This window comes from Schistocerca gregaria, chromosome 5, assembly GCF_023897955.1.
Source record: "Schistocerca gregaria isolate iqSchGreg1 chromosome 5, iqSchGreg1.2, whole genome shotgun sequence".
NCBI classification, from domain to species: domain Eukaryota; kingdom Metazoa; phylum Arthropoda; class Insecta; order Orthoptera; family Acrididae; genus Schistocerca; species Schistocerca gregaria.
In genome coordinates, this window is record NC_064924.1 from 173,432,689 (window position 1) to 173,454,693 (window position 22,005).

The following is a 22,005-nucleotide window of genomic DNA, read 5'->3' on the forward strand; positions in this document are numbered from 1 at the left end:
CTTCAGGGACATTTCTATGTGGGTTATTACAATTTGCACACAAGAAAACACTATGTGAACACAAGTTTAGAAAAATGTGTCATCACAAGCTGCACTGTGATAGTAGCAGAAAGAGTGCTAACCTCAGACTGCAGTATGTTCTAAAAGACATTGTTCATAAGCTGTTGCTGACAATGAAAGGTCTTCATATAGCTGAATGAGATCCCACCATGCACGAACAGCTGGTGATGTCATGCTAAACCGTCATCACTCGTTATGCGAAACATTGCTCATTAAGTGAATCATTTATTTACGATTTGTTTTGCTCTTTAACGAATTGTGCATTACGGGAGGTGCTCGTTAAGCAACATTCCACTGTATATCTATTCAGAATAGCGGATATAAATTCGCTTGATGCCTACGTGAAAGACAGTTTCCACTTCTTCCAAATTAACAATGTAAGTGTATACCAGATGTGACTTGAATGCAAATAAATACTATGAACAGCAATTGAGAGACTCACAGCAAATAAATTAATGAATGATGGAGCAGATCCCCTGTGTTACACAAAAGTGTTTTGAACATTGTTGCAGAAACAACAAAAAAAACCTGCCAAATTTTAATGAACGCAAAATACTCAAGATTGGCAATCTTTTACAGAAGTCCAAAATTTAACGCAGACTTCAATGCAAGTTGCTTATAGTAGTTTCGGCAATGAAGCTTTGTCTCGAAACCTGGCAGAAAATCCAAAGACATTTTGGCCATATGTAAAGTATGCTAGCAGCAGCAAGACACGATCAGTGCCTTCTCTGCGAGATATCTGGAGAAATATTACCAATGACACTGCAGCTAAAACAGAGTTACTGAACGTAGTCTTCTGAAAATACCTCCACCAAGAACAACAAAGTAAATATTCCAGAATTTGAATCGAAAACAGCTGCCAGCATGAGTAACTTAGAAGTAGATATCCTAGGAGTAGTGATGCAACTTAAATCACTTAATAAAAGAAAGTCCTTGGTCCGGACTTTATATTAATTAGGTTCTTGTGACAGTGTGCTGATGCAATAGCTCCATACTTAACAATCATATACAACCACTCACTCGACGAAAGAGCCATACCCAAAGACTGGAAAGTTTCACAAGGCATGCCAATGCTCAAGAAAAACAATAGGAGTAATTCACTTAATTACTGGCCCATATCATTAACCTTGATCTCCAGCAGGATTTTGGAACATATATTGTGTGCAAACATTATGAATTACCTCGAAGAGAACCATCTATTGACACACAGACAACATGGATATTGAGAACATCTTTCTTGTGAAACATAACTAGCTCTTTACTCACACGAAACATTGAGTGCTATCACCAAGGTATTAAAATTGATTCCATGTTTCTAGATTTCGAGAAGGTTTTTGACATCATACCCCACAGGTGGCTTGTAATCAGGTTACAGGCTTATGGAATATTGTCTCAGTTACGCGACTGGATTCATGATTTTCTGTCAGAAAGGTCACAGTTCATAGTAATTTATGGAGAGTCATTTAGTAAAACAGAAGTGACTTTTGCCGTTCCCTAAGGTTGTGTTATAGGCCCTCTGCTGTTCCTTTTCTATAAAATGATTTAGGAGACAATCTTATCAACCATCTTACTTTTTTTGCAGATGATGCTGTCATGTATCATCTAGTAAAGCAATCAAAAGTTCAAAACAAACTGCAAAAAGATTTAGAAATGATATCTGTATGGTGTCGAAATTGGCAACGGACACTAATCAGTGAAAAGTGTGAGGTCAACCATGTTAGTAGTAAAAGGACTCCATTAAACTAGAGTTACACAATAAATCAATCAAATCTAAATGCTGTAAATTCAACTAAATACCTGGGAATTACAATTATGAACAATTTAAATTGGAAAGAACACACAGAAAATGTTGTGGGGAAGGCAAACCAGAGAATCTACATCTACATGACTACTCTGTAATTCACATTTAAGTGCTTGGCAGAGGGTTCATTGAACCACAATCATACTATCTCTCTTCCATTCCACTCCCCAACTGCGCGTGGGGAAAAACGAACACCTAAACCTTTCTGTTCGAGCTCTGATTTCTCTTATTTTATTTTGATGGTCATTCCTACCTATGTAGGTTGGGCTCAACAAAATATTTTCGCATTCAAAAGAGAAAGTTGGTGACTGAAATTTCGTAAATAGATCTCGCCGCAATGATATACATCTCTGCTGTAATGACTTCCATCCCAATTCACATACCATATCTGCCACACTCTCTCCCCTATTACGTGATAATACAAAACGAGCTGCCCTTTTTTGCACCCTTTCGATGTCCCCTGTCAATCCCACCTGGTAAGGATCCCACATCGTGCAGCAATATTCTAACATAGGACGAACAAGTGTAGTGTAAGCTGTCTCTTTAGTGGACTCGTTGCATCTTCTAAGTGTCCTGCCAATGAAACGCAACCTTTGGCTCGACTTCCCCACAATATTATCTGTGTGGTCTTTCCAACTGAAGTTGTTCATAATTTTAACACCCAGGTACTTAGTTGAATTGACAGCCTTGAGAATTGTACTAGTTATCAAGTAATCGTATTCCAACGGATTTCTTTTGGAACTCATGTGGATCACCTCACACTTTTTGTTATTTAGCGTCAACTGCCACCTGCCACACCATACAGCAATCTTTTCTAAATCACTTTGCAACTGATACTGGTCTTACTGGCCTTACTAGACGGTAAATTACAGCATCATCAGCGAACAACCTAAGAGAACTGCTCAGATTGTCACCCTGGTCATTTATATAGATCAGGAACAGAAGAGGTCCCAGGACGCTTCCCTGGGGAACACCTGATATCACTTCAGTTTTAAACAATGATTTGCCGTCTATTACTACGAACTGCGACCTTCCTGACAGGAAATCACGAATCCAGTCGCACAACTGAGACAATACCCCATAGGCCCGCAGCTTGATTAGAAGTCGCTTGTGAGGAACGGTGTCAAAAGCTTACTGGAAATCTAGAAATACGGAATCAACTTGAGATCCCCTGTCAATAGCGGCCATTATTTCGTGCGAATAAAGAGCTAGCTGCGTTACACAAGAACGATGTTTTCTGAAACCATGCTGATTACGTATCGTTCCCTTCGCGGTGATTCATAATGTTTGAATAGAGTATATGCTCCCAAACCCTACTGCAAACAGACGTCAATGATATAGGTCTGTAGTTGGATAGATTACTCCTACTACCCTTCTTAAACACTGGCGACCTGCGCCTTTTCCCACTCTGTAGGTACAGGTCTATCGGTGAGCGAGCGGTTGTATATGATTGCTAAGTAGGTAGCTATTGTATCAGTGTAATCTGAAAGGAACCTAATCGGTAGACAATCTGGACCTGAAGACTTGCTCGTATCAAGCGATTTGAGTTGCTTCGCAACCCCTAAGGTATCTGCTTCTAAGAAACTCATGCTAGCAGCTGTTCGTGTTTCAAATTCTGGAATATTCCATTCGTCTTCCCTGGTGAAAAATTTCGGAAAACTGCATTCAATAACTCCGCTTTAGCAGCACAGTCATCGGTAACAGTACCATCGGCACTGCGCAGCGAAGGTATTGACTGCGTCTTGCCGCTTGTGTACTTTACATATGACCAGAATTTCTACGGATTTTCTACCAAATTTCGAGACAATGTTTCGTTGTGGAACCTATTAAAGGCATCTCGCATTGAAGTCTGTGCCAAATTTCGCGCGTCTGTAAATTTAAGCCAATCTTTGGGATATCGCGTTCTTCTGAACTTCGCAGGCTTTTTCCGTTGCCTTTGTAACAGTGTTCGGAGCTGTTTTGTGTACCACGGGGGATCCGTTCCATCTCTTACCAATTTATGAGGTATGAATATCTCAATTGCTGTTAGTACTGTATCTTTGAATTTGAGCCACATCTCGTCTACATTTGCATAGTCAGTTCGGAAGGAATGGAGATTGTCTCTTAGGAAGGCTTCTAGTGACACTTTATCCGCTTTTTTAAATAAAATTATTTTGCGTTTGTTTCTGGTGGATTTGGAAGAAACATTATTGAGCCTAGCTACAGTGACTTTGTGATCACAAATCCCTGTATCAGTCATGATGCTCTCTATCAGCTCTGGATTGTTTGTGGCTAAGAGGTCAAGTATGTTTTCGCAACCATTTACAATTCGCATGGGTTCGTGGACTAACTGCTCGAAATAATTTTCGGAGAAAGCATTTAGGACAAGATGTTTTCTGCCTACCACTGGTTTTGAACAAGTATTTTTGCCAACATATCGAGGGAAGGTTGAAGTCTCCACCAACTATAACCATATGAGTGGGGTATTTATTTGTTATGAGACTCAAATTTTCTCTGAACTGTTCAGCAACTATATCATTGGGGTCTGGGGGTCTGTAGAAGGAGCCAATTATTAACTTAGTTCGGCTGTTAAGTATAACCTCCACCCATACCAATTCGCACGGAGTATCTACTTCGACTTCACTACAAGATAAACCACTACTGACAGACACACACTCCACCACCAATTCTGCCTAATCTATCTTTCCTGAACACCGAGACTTCGTAAAAATTTCTGCAGAACTTATTTCAGGCTTTAGCCAGCTTTCTGTTCCTATAATGATTTCAGGTTGTGTGCTTTCTAGTAGCGCTTGAAGCTCGGGGACTTTCCCAGCACAACTACAACAATACAATTTACAACTACAATTCCGACTGTTCCTTGATCCAAGCAATGTCCTGTATTTGTCATGCACCCTTTGAGATTGCAGCCCACCCCGTACTTTCCCGAGGCCTTCTAACCTAAAAAAACCATTCAGTCCACGCCACACAGCCTGCGCTACCCATGTAGCCACCAGCTGAGTGTAGTGAACTCCTGACCTATTCAGCGGAACCCGAAACCCCACCACCCTATGGTGCAAGTCACGGAATCTGCAGCCAACACGGTCGCAAAACCGTCTGAGCCTCTGATTCAGACCCTCCACCCGGCTCTGCACGAAAGGTCTGCAGTCGGGTCTGTCAATGATGCTGCAAATGGTGAGCTCTGCCTTCATCTCGTAAGCGAGACCGGCAGCCTTCAACCAATCAGATAGCTGCTGGAATCCAGAGAGAATTTCCTCAGATCCAAAGCGACACACGTCATTAGTGCTGGCATGTGCCACCACCTGCAGCTGGCTGCGCCCTGTGCTCTTCATGGCATCCGGAAGGACCCTTTCCACATCAGGAATGACTCCACCCGGAATGCACACGGAGTGCACACTGGATTTCTTCCCCTCCTTAGCCGCCATATCCCTAAGGGGCCCCATTACGCACCTAACATTGAAGCTCCCAACTACTAATAATCCCACCCTCTGTGATTGCGCGGACCTTGAAGGCTAATAATCATCCTCTAAAACAGGGCAGACAGCTGCATCTGGTTCAGCCAGAGACAGTGCCTGAAACCTGTTTGTCAGACGCACCAGGGAGGCTTTCTGATCAGCCTCCGGGGACTTCTTTTGCTGCCTGCTACGCCTTGGAACGACCTCCCAATCAACCACAGGCGTGGGCTCAGCCCCACTGCGGGCACCAACCGGGGCAACCACAATGGCAGGCCGATCTGGGGACAGACGGGACGAGGTTGACATCCCCGTGATACCCAAGTCCGGCTCCCCACAGTGGTGCCCATTGGCAACAGCCTCAAGCTGCGTGACCGAAGTCAGTGAGCGAAGGGATGCCAACTCAGCCCCCATCCGAACACAGCAATCACAGTCCCTGTCCATTCTAATCGATGCTGAACAACAGTTACTGAAACACGAGTCCGTGCCTAGATAACGCAAGGGAAACACACAAAGAATGTATTAACTAACCTGTACAAATGCCTAACGACTGCACTACAATCTGCCTGAATTTACGATTACAGTAACTAAGACTCGAAATTACACCTCCTACACGCAATTTAAGTAAGAATCTACAAAGTAAACACTAAAGCACAATGCTACAACTCTCAACTACTATAATACGGCCAAAATTTATGAATTAAACAATGCAAGTACCCAAAAACACTCAAAGAAATTAAGAATTAAACTATGTAACAAGTAAGCAAGCTAGGGGTATACGACTTGCTGCTGCAGCTGCTTATCCAACGGCAGCAGGGAGCCGCGTTTTATTTGGCGAACACTTAGATGATCCAACATATATACTAATGAGTCTGCCTACACTATGCTTGTCCATCCTTTCTCTAAGTCCTGCTGCATGGTGCGGGATCCTTACCAGATAGGATTAACGGAGTACATTCAGAAAGCTCAAAGAAGTACAGCACATTTTTTATTATCGAGAAATAGGAGAGAGAGAGTATGACGGACATAAGATATCTGGGATGGACATTATTAAAACAAAGGTGTTTCTCATTGTGGCAGGATCTTATCACAAATTTTGAATCACCAACTTTCTCCTCTGAATGCAGAAAGACACCTGGGAGGGGTCATGCAGCTCAGCCACCAGCTGTTGCCACCATAAACCACGGAATCCACGTCGGCCACCACCGCTTCACCCGACTATCGGACACTAATCTACTAGTAGGCAGATGTGCACACACTCCCTTGGAGTTAAGCATAAACAGCATTGTCATCTGATTAACTTAAGTGTGCCTTTATTTACAGTAGTTGCTCAAAATGATCCCTCCCCCCCCCCCCCCTGTTATAAGAGCACCTGGCATCTCCTGAACACATTAGCAAACACTCAGCAAATTTCGGCTGCCAAAATCTGTGATATGACTAGCTGAACCCTGACTTCCAACTCCTCGAGCGTGCAGGGTTTGGTTTGCATGCACCTTATCTTTTAATGTTCCACAAAGATAATAATCACATGGATTTAGGATTAGAGAATGTGGAGGCTAACCATTCATCCCATCATCAAAAACACTTCATATTGCTGTCATAGAAGCATTGGCGGTGTGTTGGCTTGCATTAAATAACGGTACATATTTTCGTTAGTTGTTAGTTCTCGAAAAAGGATGCAGTATATTGTTCATATTGTTCACATGCCTGTCAGAACGTATGGTTTCGTGGAAAAAGATTGGTCCAGTAATTCGTCTTGCAGTAATTGTATACCACATTCCTGTTTTCACATCGTGGAGAGGTTGTTGATGTAATCCATAAGGATTTTCAGAGCTCCAACGTCAATTGTTCTGAGCATTTATGTATCTTGACAAATGCTGCCATGCTTCATCAGGAAAAAAAAAAAAAAAAAAAAAAAAAAAACGCATCCCAGGATCAACTTCCTCATCATGCACAGAGTGTAACAGCAAGTTGCAATAATAACGTTGAGCAACAGTATCTGAGTTCCTAAATTTGTGCAGAGTTCTGCAAGTAGATGCTCTTGACACACCAGTCTGAAGTGTCAAATGGTACAGAAATTTTCTTGGACTTCTTTCCAAGGTCTCTCCTATCTCGTCTAATTTATTTGCAGTTGAAACACTAGGTTCTCTAGGCCTTTGTTTGTGTAAAACAGATCCAGTCTCTTGAAATATCTGCACATCAAGTCATTGGGAACACGCACACTAGAAAATTTTCATTTGAATTCAAACCTACATTCCATGTGTAATTCTGTTTTTGCATAGTTCAACACAAGAAACACTCATTGGTCTTTCGTGTATACCATACCGAATGGAAACTCGACACAGTACAGAAGACATGTGCACAGTGTTTCTGTCTGAGGAATGTACCAGCAACACACAGGCAGGGAAAGCCCCGGACTCAGCGCAGTTGGAATAATGATGGCTAGCAACAATATTTGAAGTGATTAAACTTGACAAAAAAACTCCAAAAAAAATACCCGTAAACTCAGTCACACAGGTAGGTGGCAGGCGCAAAGTGTTGGTATCCAAGAACTATGCATTTGCAGATGCAGTGGTAATAGCTGACAAACACGCCACACAACCTGCAGACCCCTCCTGGGCATCTTTCATGAGACACCCTGTGTTTTTATTGACACCAACCTACATAGAGAGTAACAATCATCATAATGAAATAAGGGAAACCACAGCTTGCATGGAAAGATATTGGTGTTCATTTCTTCTGCACAGTTTTCGAGAGTGAAATAATAGAGAATTATTGTGGAGGTGGTTTTAATTAACTCTCTGCGCAGTTAAGTGTGATTTGCAGAGTATCCGTATAGATGTAGATAACAAACACCAAATTCGGCATAAATAACAGAACTGAACTTGGCAAAAAAACACAGAATTTGACAAAAACAATGGTTTTGGCAAGAAATACAGAATTTGACAGCATGGGATTTTGCAAATGCACCACCAAATTTGATACAAAAAACAACAACAAAGTTGGTAAAAAAACACCTCAGCAAAAAACAACCAATTTGATCATGACGTAAAACATTTTTTATGCCTCGCTAGTGATAACAGTAAATAAGTCTTAATGTCAGAAAGAGAGAGAGAGAGAGAGAGAGAGAGAGAGAGAGAGAGAGGTGGGGGGGGGGGGGGGGGAGATGGCCAGAGAGAGGGGTGGTGAGGATATGGAGAGATATTGGAGGGGGGGGGCGGGGAGATTAGTACATTTATACAACATCCATACATATTTTTGCAACTGCGAAGCATTGCCGAGGTCACTAGTACAGTGTGATGAAAGAGCAGGACCCAGGTACGTTGAAAATGTGATAGCGGAGATTAAAATTGCTCAGTCAGACCAGTAATTAATAATATAGATTGTTCTACATACAAAATTAATATGGAGCTCAATAAAATATTGAAAATGAATTTTATTTATGCAGAATCCTATAATATTACAAGCAGTGCGACATTCACTCGGGAAATACCAGATGGTGCTCCACTTTCACTTCAGTGGATATCGAGAACCTATATACAAATACGTAACTATTGTATATTTAACAACAAATGTTACAGGCAAAGTGATGGCCTTACCATGGGGAACTGCTTAGCAGGAACCATTGCGTATATCTTTATTAACCTGGTGGAGAAGGCTTTTTTTCAAGGTGAATCGAGAAATTAACAACAACAACATAGTATACTACAAAAGCTACATTGATGACTCAGTTGAGCTTTATGGAGGGAACAAAATGCAAATAGAAAACTTGGCCAAGAAAACAAGTAGTATGCATGCCAAGATCAAATTCATGATGGAACATAAAGTAGACGCAAAGTGTATATTTTATTTATTTATTTATATTAAAAACAAAGATTCCAAGGCTTACCAAGCGGGAAAGTGCCGGTAGATAGGCACAATAAATAAAACACACACAGAATTTCGAGCTGTCACAACCGGCAGCTGCTTCGTCAGGAAAGAGGGATGGAAAAGGAAAGATGAAAGGATGTGGGTTTTAAGGGAGAGGGTAAGGAGTCATTCCAATCCCGGTAGCGGAAAGACTTACCTTTGGGGGAAAAAAGGATAGGTATATACTCGCACGCACGCACGCACACACACACACACACACACACACACACACACACACACACACACACATCCATACATATGCTGGTCATTCCCACATAGAAAGCGCTTTCTATGTGGGAATGACCAGCAACAAACTGTCCATTCGCATGAATGGACACAGGCAGACAGTGTTTGTTGGTAATGAGGATCACCCTGTGGCTAAATATGCCTTAGTGCACGGCCATCACATCTTGGCACAGTGTTACACCGTCCGGGTTATCTGGATGCTTCCCACCAACACCAACCTATCCGAACTCCGGAGATGGGAACTTGCCCTTCAATATATCCTCTCTTCTCATTATCCACCAGGCCTCAATCTCCGCTAATTTCAAGTTGCCGCCACTCATACCTCACCTGTCATTCAACATCATCTTTACCTCTGCACTTCCGCCTCGACTGACATCTCTGCCCAAAATCTTTGCCTTTAAATATGTCTGCTTGTGTCTGTATATGTATGTATGGATGGATGGATGTGTGCGTGTGCGTGTGCGTGTGTGTGCGTGTGCGTGTGCGTGCGCGTGCGTGCGTGCGTGCGTGCGTGCGTGTGCGTGCGCGCGCGCGCGAGTATATACCTATCCTTTTTTCCCCCTAAGGTAAGTCTTTCCGCTACCGGGATTGGAATGATTCCTTACCCTCTCCCTTAAAACCCACATCCTTTCATCTTTCCTTTTCCTTCCCTCTTTCCTGACGAAGCAGCCGCCGGTTGCGAAAGCTCGAAATTCTATGTGTGTGTCTTTCTGTGTTTTATTTATTGTGCCTATCTACCGGTGCTTCCCCGCTTGGTAAGTCTTGGAATCTTTGTTTTTAATATATTTTTCCCATGTGGAAGTTTCTTTCTATTTTATTTACATCATCATTATTTATTTATTTATTTTTACAACAAAAACAGCAGACATGCATTTCAAATATTCAGAAAACCAGCACGTACAAATATGATTGTCAATCCCCTCTCCAGTCATCATCTATTTCAAAAGCATGCATACTTTTAATCTATGATACATAGAATGATATGGCTTCTCCTATGCTAAGCAAAAGTAAAGAAAGAATTAGACATATTAAGACAGATCGCAATATCCGATAAAGTCAAGTTAAAAAGTAACATGAAATACATAAGAAAACATCAGGTAGAACTGAGCATATGATCCAGAGAAAGGGAGTTAAAATTGCGTGCATGAAAGCGTGTAACAGAAAAATAAGATAGTGCCATAACATGGCACTTACGAGTAATAAATGCCAAGCCGTGATTGTGATAAAAGCTGTATCGGCCATACAGGCAGGTTCTTTGACTTAATATTCAAAGAACACACACACACACACACACACACACACACACCAGCAGTAAAACAGCGTTAGGTTTACATATGCAAGGGTTTGGATATGATATTGGTAACATTGACCAACTACTAAAAATTCTACATAATGTTGAAAAAATTAGACAGTTGGACATTTTGAAACAACTGGAGATTTATGTCAGAAAACACAAAGAGCCGTACAAACTCCTCAATGAACAAAATGAGTCTGCAACTAACGCATATTTTAAAATTCACGACGATTTACTTAGCTGAGTTAGTCACAGCTCCCTTCGCACATGCACCAGCTGATCATAGGCCGCCTAGTGAAAGAGTCCATGCCGCGTTTGTGCTTCCTAACATGAACTAGCTAATATAAATCCCTTGCAGTCAGAGGAAGAGTGCCAGAAAGCTGCAACAAGGAACTGCCGTAGTTATCCATTGTGTGCCAGCTTTCCAAAAGTTATGTGCATTTGTGTAAAGCCTGAGTGTAGCACCACTGAGCACCGAAAAATATACCATAAAGATTGCTACTCTATTTCCTTTATTGAAAAAGCCTTACTTTGTTGTAAATAGGTTTTACAGTTTTAAAGACCTATATTTACTGTCGTACTTTATGAATAAATGATTGAAATAGCATTGTGATAATTGTTGTATTTTATCATTTCCATGATTGAAGGTTGTTCTATAGGGGTCATGCGCAGCCTACCCTCGGTATGTTGGCAAAAATACTTGTTCAAAACCGGTGGTAGGCAGAAAACGTCTTCCGAGATTGTCCTAAATGCATTCTCCGAAAATTATTTCGAGCAGTTAGTCCACGAACCCATGCGAATTGTAAATGGTTGCGAAAACACACTTGACCTCTTGGCCACAAACAATCCAGAGCTGATAGAGAGCATCATGACTGATACAGGGATTAGTGATCACAAGGTCATTGTAGCTAGGCTCAATACCATTTCTTCCAAATCCATCAGAAACAAACGCAAAATAATTTTATTTAAAAAAGCAGATAAAGTGCCACTAGAAGCCTTCCTAAAAGACAATTTCCATTCCTTCCGAACTGACTATGCGAATGTAGACGAGATGTGGCTCAAATTCAAAGATATAGTAGCAACAGCAATTGAGATATTCATACCTCATAAATTGGTAAGAGATGGAACGGATCCCCCGTGGTACACAAAACAGCTCCGAACACTGTTACAAAGGCAACGGAAAAAGCATGCGAAGTTCAGAAGAACGCGATATCCCAAAGATTGGCTTAAATTTACAGACGCGCGAAATTTGGCACAGACTTCAATGCGAGATGCCTTTAATAGGTTCCACAACGAAACATTGTCTCGAAATTTGGTAGAAAATCCGTAGAAATTCTGGTCGTATGTAAAGTACACAAGCGGCAAGACGCAGTCAATACCTTCGCTGCGCAGTGCCGATGGTACTGTTACCGATGACTGTGCTGCTAAAGCGGAGTTATTGAATGCAGTTTTCCGAAATTTTTCACCAGGGAAGACGAATGGAATATTCCAGAATTTGAAACACGAACAGCTGCTAGCATGAGTTTCTTAGAAGCAGATACCTTAGGGGTTGCGAAGCAACTCAAATCGCTTGATACGAGCAAGTCTTCAGGTCCAGATTGTCTACCGATTAGGTTCCTTTCAGATTACACTGATACAATAGCTACCTACTTAGCAATCATATACAACCGCTCGCTCACCGATAGACCTGTACCTACAGAGTGGGAAAAGGCGCAGGTCGCCAGTGTTTAAGAAGGGTAGTAGGAGTAATCTATCCAACTACAGACCTATATCATTGACGTCTGTTTGCAGTAGGGTTTGGGAGCATATACTCTATTCAAACATTATGAATCACCGCGAAGGGAACGATACGTAATCAGCATGGTTTCAGAAAACATCGTTCTTGTGTAATGCAGCTAGCTCTTTATTCGCACGAAATAATGGCCGCTATCGACAGGGGATCTCAAGTTGATTCCGTATTTCTAGATTTCCAGAAAGCTTTTGACACCGTTCCTCACAAGCGACTTCTAATCAAGCTGCGGGCCTATGGGGTATTGTCTCAGTTGTGCGACTGGATTCGTGATTTCCTGTCAGGAAGGTCGCAGTTCGTAGTAATAGACGGCAAATCATTGTTTAAAACTGAAGTGATATCAGGTGTTCCCCAGGGAAGCGTCCTGGGACCTCTTCTGTTCCTGATCTATATAAATGACCAGGGTGACAATCTGAGCAGTTCTCTTAGGTTGTTCGCTGATGATGCTGTAATTTACCGTCTAGTAAGGCCAGTAAGACCAGTATCAGTTGCAAAGTGATTTAGAAAAGATTGCTGTATGGTGTGGCAGGTGGCAGTTGACGCTAAATAACAAAAAGTGTGAGGTGATCCACATGAGTTCCAAAAGAAATCCGTTGGAATACGATTACTTGATAACTAGTACAATTCTCAAGGCTGTCAATTCAACTAAGTACCTGGGTGTTAAAATTATGAACAACTTCAGTTGGAAAGACCACACAGATAATATTGTGGGGAAGTCGAGCCAAAGGTTGCGTTTCATTGGCAGGACACTTAGAAGATGCAACGAGTCCACTAAAGAGACAGCTTACACTACACTTGTTCGTCCTATGTTAGAATATTGCTGCACGATGTGGGATCCTTACCAGGTGGGATTGACAGGGGACATCGAAAGGGTGCAAAAAAGGGCAGCTCGTTTTGTATTATCACGTAATAGGGGAGAGAGTGTGGCAGATATGGTATGTGAATTGGGATGGAAGTCATTACAGCAGAGATGTATATCATTGCGGCGAGATCTATTTACGAAATTTCAGTCACCAACTTTCTCTTTTGAATGCGAAAATATTTTGTTGAGCCCAACCTACATAGGTAGGAATGACCATCAAAATAAAATAAGAGAAATCAGAGCTCGAACAGAAAGGTTTAGGTGTTCGTTTTTCCCCGCTCGCTGTTCGGGAGTGGAATAGTAGAGAGATAGTATGATTGTGGTTCGATGAACCCTCTGCCAAGCACTTAAATGTGAATTGCAGAGTAGTCATGTAGATGTAGATGTAGATGTAGCGCAAAGAGTAGGGAAGGATAAGTACATTTTGTTGTATGTGCATAATTCCCTGGTTTCTGATTTTATGTTTAAATGACAGTGCATGAAGACTTGTTCATCAAATGAAGCCCATAGGTATATCCCATATGCATGTTAATAGCATTTTACTAATTTCACAATCAGACATAGTGAAAATAACTGCACTTATTTCAGGTCTTAATTTAAACTTTTCTGTTCTCTGTTGTAGCATCTGATGATGGCCTTTTAAGGCCGAAACTGGTTATGACTGTATCATAAAAAATTAATAATAATTAGTTACTTTTATCACTGATCATATTCTTGAATGAAGTGTCTGCATGCTGTTACTGCTCGAAAGTGAGTGCACTGGTGTTTGTTGACTAAGGAATAGTGTAAACAGTGAGGGGAGCATGTGAATGGAATACTCCAGAATTTGAAACACGAACATCTGCTAGCATGAGTTTCTTAGAAGTAGATACCTTAGGGGTTGCGAAGCAACTCAAATCGCTTGATACGGGCAAGTCTTCAGGTCCAGATTGTATACCGATTAGGTTCCTTTCAGATTACGCTGATACTATAGCTCCCTACTTAGCACTCATATACAACCGCTCGCTCACCGATAGATCTGTACCTACAGATTGGAAAATTGTGCAGGTCGCACCAGTGTTCAAGAAGGGTAGTAGGAGTAATCCATTTAACTACAGACCTATATCATTGACGTCGGTTTGCAGTAGGGTTTTGGAGCATATACTGTATTCAAACATTATGAATCACCTCGAAGGGAACGATCTATTGACACGTAATCAGCATGGCTTCAGAAAACATCGCTCTTGTGCAACGCAGCTAGCTCTTTATTCGCACGAAGTAATGGCCGCTATCGACAGGGGATCTCAAGTTGATTCCGTATTTCTAGATTTCCGGAAAGCTTTTGACACCGTTCCTCACAAGTGACTTCTAATCAAGCTGCGGAGCTATGGGGTATCGTCTCAGTTGTGCGACTGGATTCGTGATTTCCTGTCAGGAAGGTCGCAGTTCGTAGTAATAGACGGCAAATCATCGAGTAAAACTGAAGTGATATCAGGTGTTCCCCAGGGAAGCGTCCTGGGACCTCTACTGTTCCTGATCTATATAAATGACCTGGGTGACAATCTGAGCAGTTCTCTTAGGTTGTTCGCAGATGATGCTGTAATTTACCGTCTAGTAAGGTCATCCGAAGACCAGTATCAGCTGCAGAGCGATTTAGAAAAGATTGCTGTATGGTGTGTCAGGTGGCAGTTGACGCTAAATAACGAAAAGTGTGAGATGATCCACATGAGTTCCAAAAGAAATCCGTTGGAATTCGATTACTCGATAAATAGTACAATTCTCAAGGCTGTCAATTCAACTAAGTACCTGGGTGTTAAAATTACAAACAACTTCAGTTGGAAGGACCACATAGATAATATTGTCGGGAAGGCGAGCCAAAGGTTGCGTTTCATTGGCAGGACACTTAGAAGATGCAACAAGTCCACTAAAGAGACAGCTTACACTACACTCGTTCGTCCTCTGTTAGAATATTGCTGCGCGGTGTGGGATCCTTACCAGGTGGGATTGACGGAGGACATCGAGAGGGTGCAAAGAAGGGCAGCTCGTTCTGTATTATCGCGTTATAGGGGAGAGAGTGTGGCAGATATGATACACGAGTTGGGATGGAAGTCATTACAGCATAGACGTTTTTCGTCGCGGCGAGACCTTTTTACGAAATTTCAGTCACCAACTTTCTCTTTCGAATGCGAAAATATTTTGTTGAGCCCAACCTACATAGGTAGGAATGATCATCAAAATAAAATAAGAGAAATCAGAGCTCGAACAGAAAGGTTTAGGTGTTCGTTTTTCCCGCTCGCTGTTCGGGAGTGGAATAGTAGAGAGATAGTATGATTGTGGTTCGATGAACCCTCTGCCAAGCACTTAAATGTGAATTGCAGAGTAGTCATGTAGATGTAGATGTAGATGACGGATACACTCCGTTTTCAAAATATTGCGAATTATCATTGTACATTTCCTGAGCTTGTAAGTTGCTTAATCGATGTATAACATACTAATATTGTTATATAATTGATCATTACATGCAGTCATAAATTATCTAGTAAATAGTAATCTTGTACTAAATTGTAGCTTTTGTACCATACAAAGGTCTGCATTACATTGTGACTATACTCACCATTGTTGGTACAAGGCTCTCACCTTCACCACTAAATATTCATCAAATGTGTTATAGAGATTCTTTATCTGAGGTGAGATGTCTGTCATTGTTTATATGGGTAATGTGTTTGACAAAGGCAAACAGATAAATTAAGACCTCTGATTGAATAATAGTAAATCAGCATTGCTGTGTCATAATTATAACTTTCTATGGGATACAAAAGGAAGTAAAACATAATCATTAAGCAAGTGTTTGCTATGGCAGAGGCACACATTAACCTATAATATTCCCTCTTGCAGTCAGAGGCCAGGCTCATGCAAAGCAAGAAAAATTCACAGTACTATTAACACATGTATGAGAAGTGAAATGTGACACAGAAATTGCCAACTTGGAGCTAGGCACAAATTGCATACATGAAAAGAAATGTGCAAGCAACAAAAATATTTGGGAGTACAAAATCAATATTTCATCAAGTGGATCAACTATTACTCAGTAATGAAAACGCACAATGTGCAATAGAGCTAATCATAAAGTAATTTTAAGTAGTTCAGTTTCTTTCCTGACTTTACTCAGTATTGTCTTGCAGTTTCCCAAGCACTTCATATGCCAGGATTAATTCACTTGGTAATCTATTATTTCCACATCCCTCGCTTTGTTCATACTTACTATCTTACTGTGGATATTTTATTATCTGTACTTCCTTTCAACTTCTTGCTGTTTGTTCCCCTCCCCCCCACCCCCCGTCTCATCACTTTCTTTAATCATGTGTGATGTGTTTAATGCCTTTTTAGTGTAATAAATTTACCAAAATTATTTCATTCTTCTGCTGCACAATTTTTACTTGTGTGTGTCAGTTGCTGCCTTCTCATGTTGTTTGCAGTTACCAACTCTCTCTCTCTCTCTCCTCTCTCTCTCTCTCTCTCTCTCTCTCTCTCTCTCTCTGTCTCTCTCTCTCTCTCCCCCTCCCCCCCCCCCCCTCTCTCTCTCCCGTCCATGAAAAGGTGAAAAGGAAGCCTCCAGTTCTGAAAGTTTAAACTTAAGAATACCCCACCCCCACATGGACTTCGACCCCACCCTCCCTCTGCATGTTTGCTCTATGCCCCATCATTTCAAGTGTGGAGCAAATAAGTGCAACAGAGTTACAAGTGTTTCTATTGTAGCCAAGTCAACTGTCCATGGTAACAGGCTTTTACTTTAGTGGTAGAGTCTAAAATACTGGACTATTATTTGTAGTTACTGATAAGGAATGATCACGCATTGTCTGTATACACGGTAGATAAGCCATGCCTACAATCTCATGTCCTGATAAATTTAGTATTAATATTTCATTATGTGTGTTTGAATGGGTCTGTGAAGTATGTTCAATTAAAGTGATTTTTTCGTCTTGCAGGAACACCGAAAATACATCGGATAAAGAATTTAATGTCAATGGCCGAAGAGGAAGTCTGACAACGAGACAAGCAAGTAACACACAACCAAGTGCATCTACAAGCTCAAGCAGTGGTGATGAAAGTGATCCTGAAAGTCTTTGTCAACAAAGGCTAACTAGTGGTTCTCAGAGTGATCTCAGTGCAAGTCATTCCACTTCAAAGACAGTAAAAAATTCTGAAGGAAATAATCAACAAAAATTGAGATTGGGGGCTTCCAAAAAGTATGAGAATCCTGAAAATTTGTCAATGGGGATGCCAGTTTGCCGCGAGCCTGAAAATTTAGATTCTAATATGTGCCGAAGAATTGGAAATATGGTAGCGTTTCGAGATCATGATACATCTAGAAGTAATGTAAACACAAATAGGCAAAGACAGTTAGAGTCATTACGTCGAATGGAAGAAAGACTACTTAGCTTGTCACGCAGAAGCAACAGTTCATCCTCTGGCGCTGCGAAAGCTGAAGAGACAAGTAAATCAACCGACACACCTGCATTTGTAAGGAGAAGGCTTCCACCTTCAAAGTCATCAATGTCAATGTATGTTTTAGATATTTCAAATGTCCTTTCACACTGTGTTGTGAGATGGTTGCCTGTTAAGGAAAATAGAGGGCCTGAAGAAATGATATTGTATACTTTAGTCGCAGGTAAAGGTGAACTCATTATGTTTGGTGGTATTCAAAAAGATGCAACTTCCATTGCTGCTAGTGCCCAGCAGTCATCTTATGGATCAAATACAGTCTCAAATTCTCTCTACTTCATTACGTCACCAAAAGGAATCATTTAATTCTATTCAAAATAATAAGCGTACTCGGAAGACTGCAGGCATGAAACACCTATATCTGTGTTAAGGGACTTATTTATTTTTATGTTATGTTTTGTTCCTTTTTTTTACCCTCCTAAAAAATACTGCCAATGGAAGAAATTCCTTTCACAGTTTGTAAATATTGAAAATTATGGCACAGAAAAAGTTAAAATTAAATAAAGAAATGAGTGTAAACATTTGATGTTAAGTCTATGGATATTTTCGGACATACAACTTGTGCAGCTGTACAACAAATAAAGTACTGTCATAAAATAATCTGAATTAATGAACTCATATAATCTTAACGTAGTTACGGGGATTCCGCCCCAAGATCTTGCTTTTTGAAGGCTGATGCAAAGACAGTAACCACTTTCAAGTTTTTGCTTCTACTTTTTTGGTGTCACATTATGATACTTTTTAGAGCTTTGATCTAAGAAGGTTTTTAAATCTTTAAGCTCAAACTGTTCCATCTTATGAGCTTTAGTATTGATTATTTGCCACATACTGAATCTGCATTTCAATAGGTGTGTGTGTGTGTGTGTGTGTGTGTTTTCCAAATAGACAAGGTGGTGGGCCAGTACTTGCTTTCTGAAGGCAACATTGGATGTACTGCACTGTTTACAGAAACACTTAAATGTAGAGTATACTATTCTTAGCCTTCCAAACTTGTACTCTCTTTTCTCAGGAAAGAAAGAAGCATTGATTGGTTAGGAGAAGATTCGAAAGGATGGGCAGTTCACTCAGAACATAAATTAAGAGGACACGCCTTTTGTGTGGAGCCATTCACTCTCTTTGTAATTTAACATTTTTCTCAACTGAATTTTTTCTTATATGTACGAAGAATAGCAGGCTGGAAATGAGCTGGCTGAAAATTAGTGTAATAGGTTGGCCACATTAATACATGATATGAAATTGTCTCTCTCTGTGAAACAAATTAGTAAATTAGTACTAGTGCAATCTATGGTGTTCCATGATTTTTACTTACAGCGCCTTATTGACTGTTTTCCAATTAGAGACCAAATTATAATGCTTGTGGTGACTATTTAAATTTGAGTCAGCTTAAAGAATATCTTATGTGTGACCTGTACAGTCAGCTGCTATCAATTCAGTGACAATTGCTGAGAGTATAAAGTGCCAAGTCATATACAGTAAAACTATATATGTTATTTTGCTTTAATTTCAATGCTTTCAAATAACTAGTGTCATATAATCTTAGTTGTTATACAATCATAACTACGTTCAACACATGTACATTCTTATATATGAATTACAGTATAATGATGTGAGGTTTCTCTAGAATGACAATAGTATAAACAAAAAAACAGTGCCTGATCAGGTAAATAGAGAAGGTATACCAGTGGCAAATACATGTGTATTTGAAGTGGCAGTAAATTTTTATAGATACACGGATGGATTTATGAAATTTTTGTTACCCATAAGAGTATTTTTGCTTTTGGAAATCAATCACTGAAAACTATTCATTTTGGCAAAATAAATGAAAAGCTCAAATGTAAAAATGCATCTATTAAAGAGTAACTGAACATTTCAAATAAACCATAATAGGAACTTGATAAAACTGAACAGTACTAATTGGTAATGCATTAGAGAAGATTAGAAAGAAAATAACTACAGTTTTGATTTCAGAAACTATTGAAAAAAACAGAAGAAACTTATATTGCATAGTCATCACATTTTATCAGAGTAACCAACAACACACAGAAAATTGTATAAGCATTCATATATTTAATGAAATGGTTCTACAGTTAAAGAGATTAATCCAAAACCCATAGTTAATGATAACATCCTAGAAACAGTGTCAAATGAGATGTGTAAAACCATTCTAGATATGAAGAAAGGGGAGGTGCCTGCAAATGATGTGTCAATAGAAAGGCTTCAACCTAAAAATAAAGTAATACAAAAGGAATTTCAAAATTTTGCAGGACATCTGTGCAGGTGAACAATTCCCCAAATCTGGAATAGTGCTGTAATTATTCTGCTTTACAAGAAAGGAGGTACACAAGATACAAAATACTATATGAGTGATGTTCAGTGAAGACTTGCACGAATTTTTTCCTTTTGCTAAGTGCCTGCATGCGACATCAGTCCATGTGCCATTGAACTACATACTTTAATTGCTAATCACTGCAAACTTCACAGCAATAGCTCTGTTAGTTGAGTGTTTGCAGCATGCGAGAGCGAACATGTTTCATAATTGGCTCTAGACATGTCTGATTTTCATAAACAGCATTATGCAGTGAAGTTCTGTGTTCTCTTGAAGAAAAATGCTTCTGAAACTATGATGGAAGAGAGCTTATGGAGACTGCAATATTTTGTCAAGCATGTTCCCACTGGCATCATGCTTCCAGCAGTGACTGGGAAAATGCTGATTTTCAAGTTGGAACAAGTGCACCTGTTACTACTATAACAAAAACAATAATCAACACAGCAGATGCCACTATTTGTGATGACTCACCTCTCACTGTGACACTGCATGCACAAATCCTTGGGATATCAGTTGGGAGCACTCACACTGTTTTAAAAGAACATTTGTAAATGTCTAGGATGTGTGCATGATGGATACCACGACTACTTTCTCCACAGCAAATGCAGGCTGGCATTTATGTGTCCCACTATTGGAAACAATGTGTTGAGGACAAAGGTGTTGCTTGGTGGCAAAAATCATCACTGCTTATTAAGCATGGATGTACTGATATGACCAAGAGATGAAGTGGAGCAGCACAGAATGAGTGCGACATGGTCAGCCCCCACCACAAATGGCACAAGTGCAGAAGTCAGCCAGTAAGGCCTTGGTTATCAGATTTTTTATTACCAGGGTACAGTGACATGCACACAGTTCCAAACACACTGCAGATTATTATAAGAATGTTCTGAAGCAATTAGCAAAGGATTACATCCCCAGAAAACAAGGAACCTCATTGTACAATTGAAGCTTCATTACAGCAGTGTCAGGCCCATTGTTGCTAATACTCTTCTCAAGTTCATGCCAAGAAAATGCATTTGTATGTTACCCCATTTATCTTATAGTCCTGACCTGACCTCATGTGACTTTTTCTTAACCCAATGGCCAAAAAGGAACTTACGGGACATTGGTTCAACAACAAGTCCGAGAGAGTGAAAGCTTTAGAGGCAACCTCAAAGATTTTGTCAAGGAATGGTTTCCTGCATGTCTTCCAGGAATGCAAGAATGGGACAAGTGCACTGCATTGGGGGGTGGGGGGTGGGGACAAAAGTCTGTATGAGTGATATTTTACAATAAATGGTTGTATGAACAATAATGCCAGTCTTTATTGAACACCCCTTGTAGCCTCTCTATAATTTAAAAGATATTCATTAAAATTATCATTAGCAGTGCCAGAAAATGTTGGATTTTAATCATGCAAAGGAATGAGCCGACTTCAGAAGTTGATGTAGTACAGTGAACCATTTGCAAGTCACACACAAAATTACGGAACAGACAGTGAACAAGGGGTACACACACACACACACACACACACACACACACACACACACACACACAAACTGATGGAATAATAACACAACTGGGGGGGGGGGGGGGGATGTGTACACAACTCATTGTCAGTTCAGTGCCACCACATGTGTTGCCAACTGGGCTTGTTATGTTCATCTGCAGCGATTGTTTTTGGCAGCACTGTTTTGTTTTTTATGATGCAAGCTTAAGTCAACAACATACAGCTGTGAAATTTTGTTTTCTACTCAGTAAGAATGTTGCTGAAACTGTATTAATGTTGAGAGCAGCATACCAAGATG

General features: G+C 40.4%; 1 protein-coding gene across 2 annotated transcripts in view; it reads left to right on the top strand.

The window, feature by feature from the left end:
* LOC126271992 (F-box only protein 42) overlaps positions 1-19,626 on the top strand; it is a 71,500-nt gene extending 51,874 nt beyond the window's left edge. For both annotated transcript variants that reach the window (XM_049974474.1, XM_049974475.1), the window contains exon 8: positions 17,376-19,626. In XM_049974474.1, coding sequence (XP_049830431.1) covers positions 17,376-18,198 — 823 coding nt within the window. In that variant the 3' untranslated portion in view covers positions 18,199-19,626. The remainder of the gene's footprint in view (positions 1-17,375) is intronic.
* Positions 19,627-22,005: the final 2,379 nt, after the last annotated feature.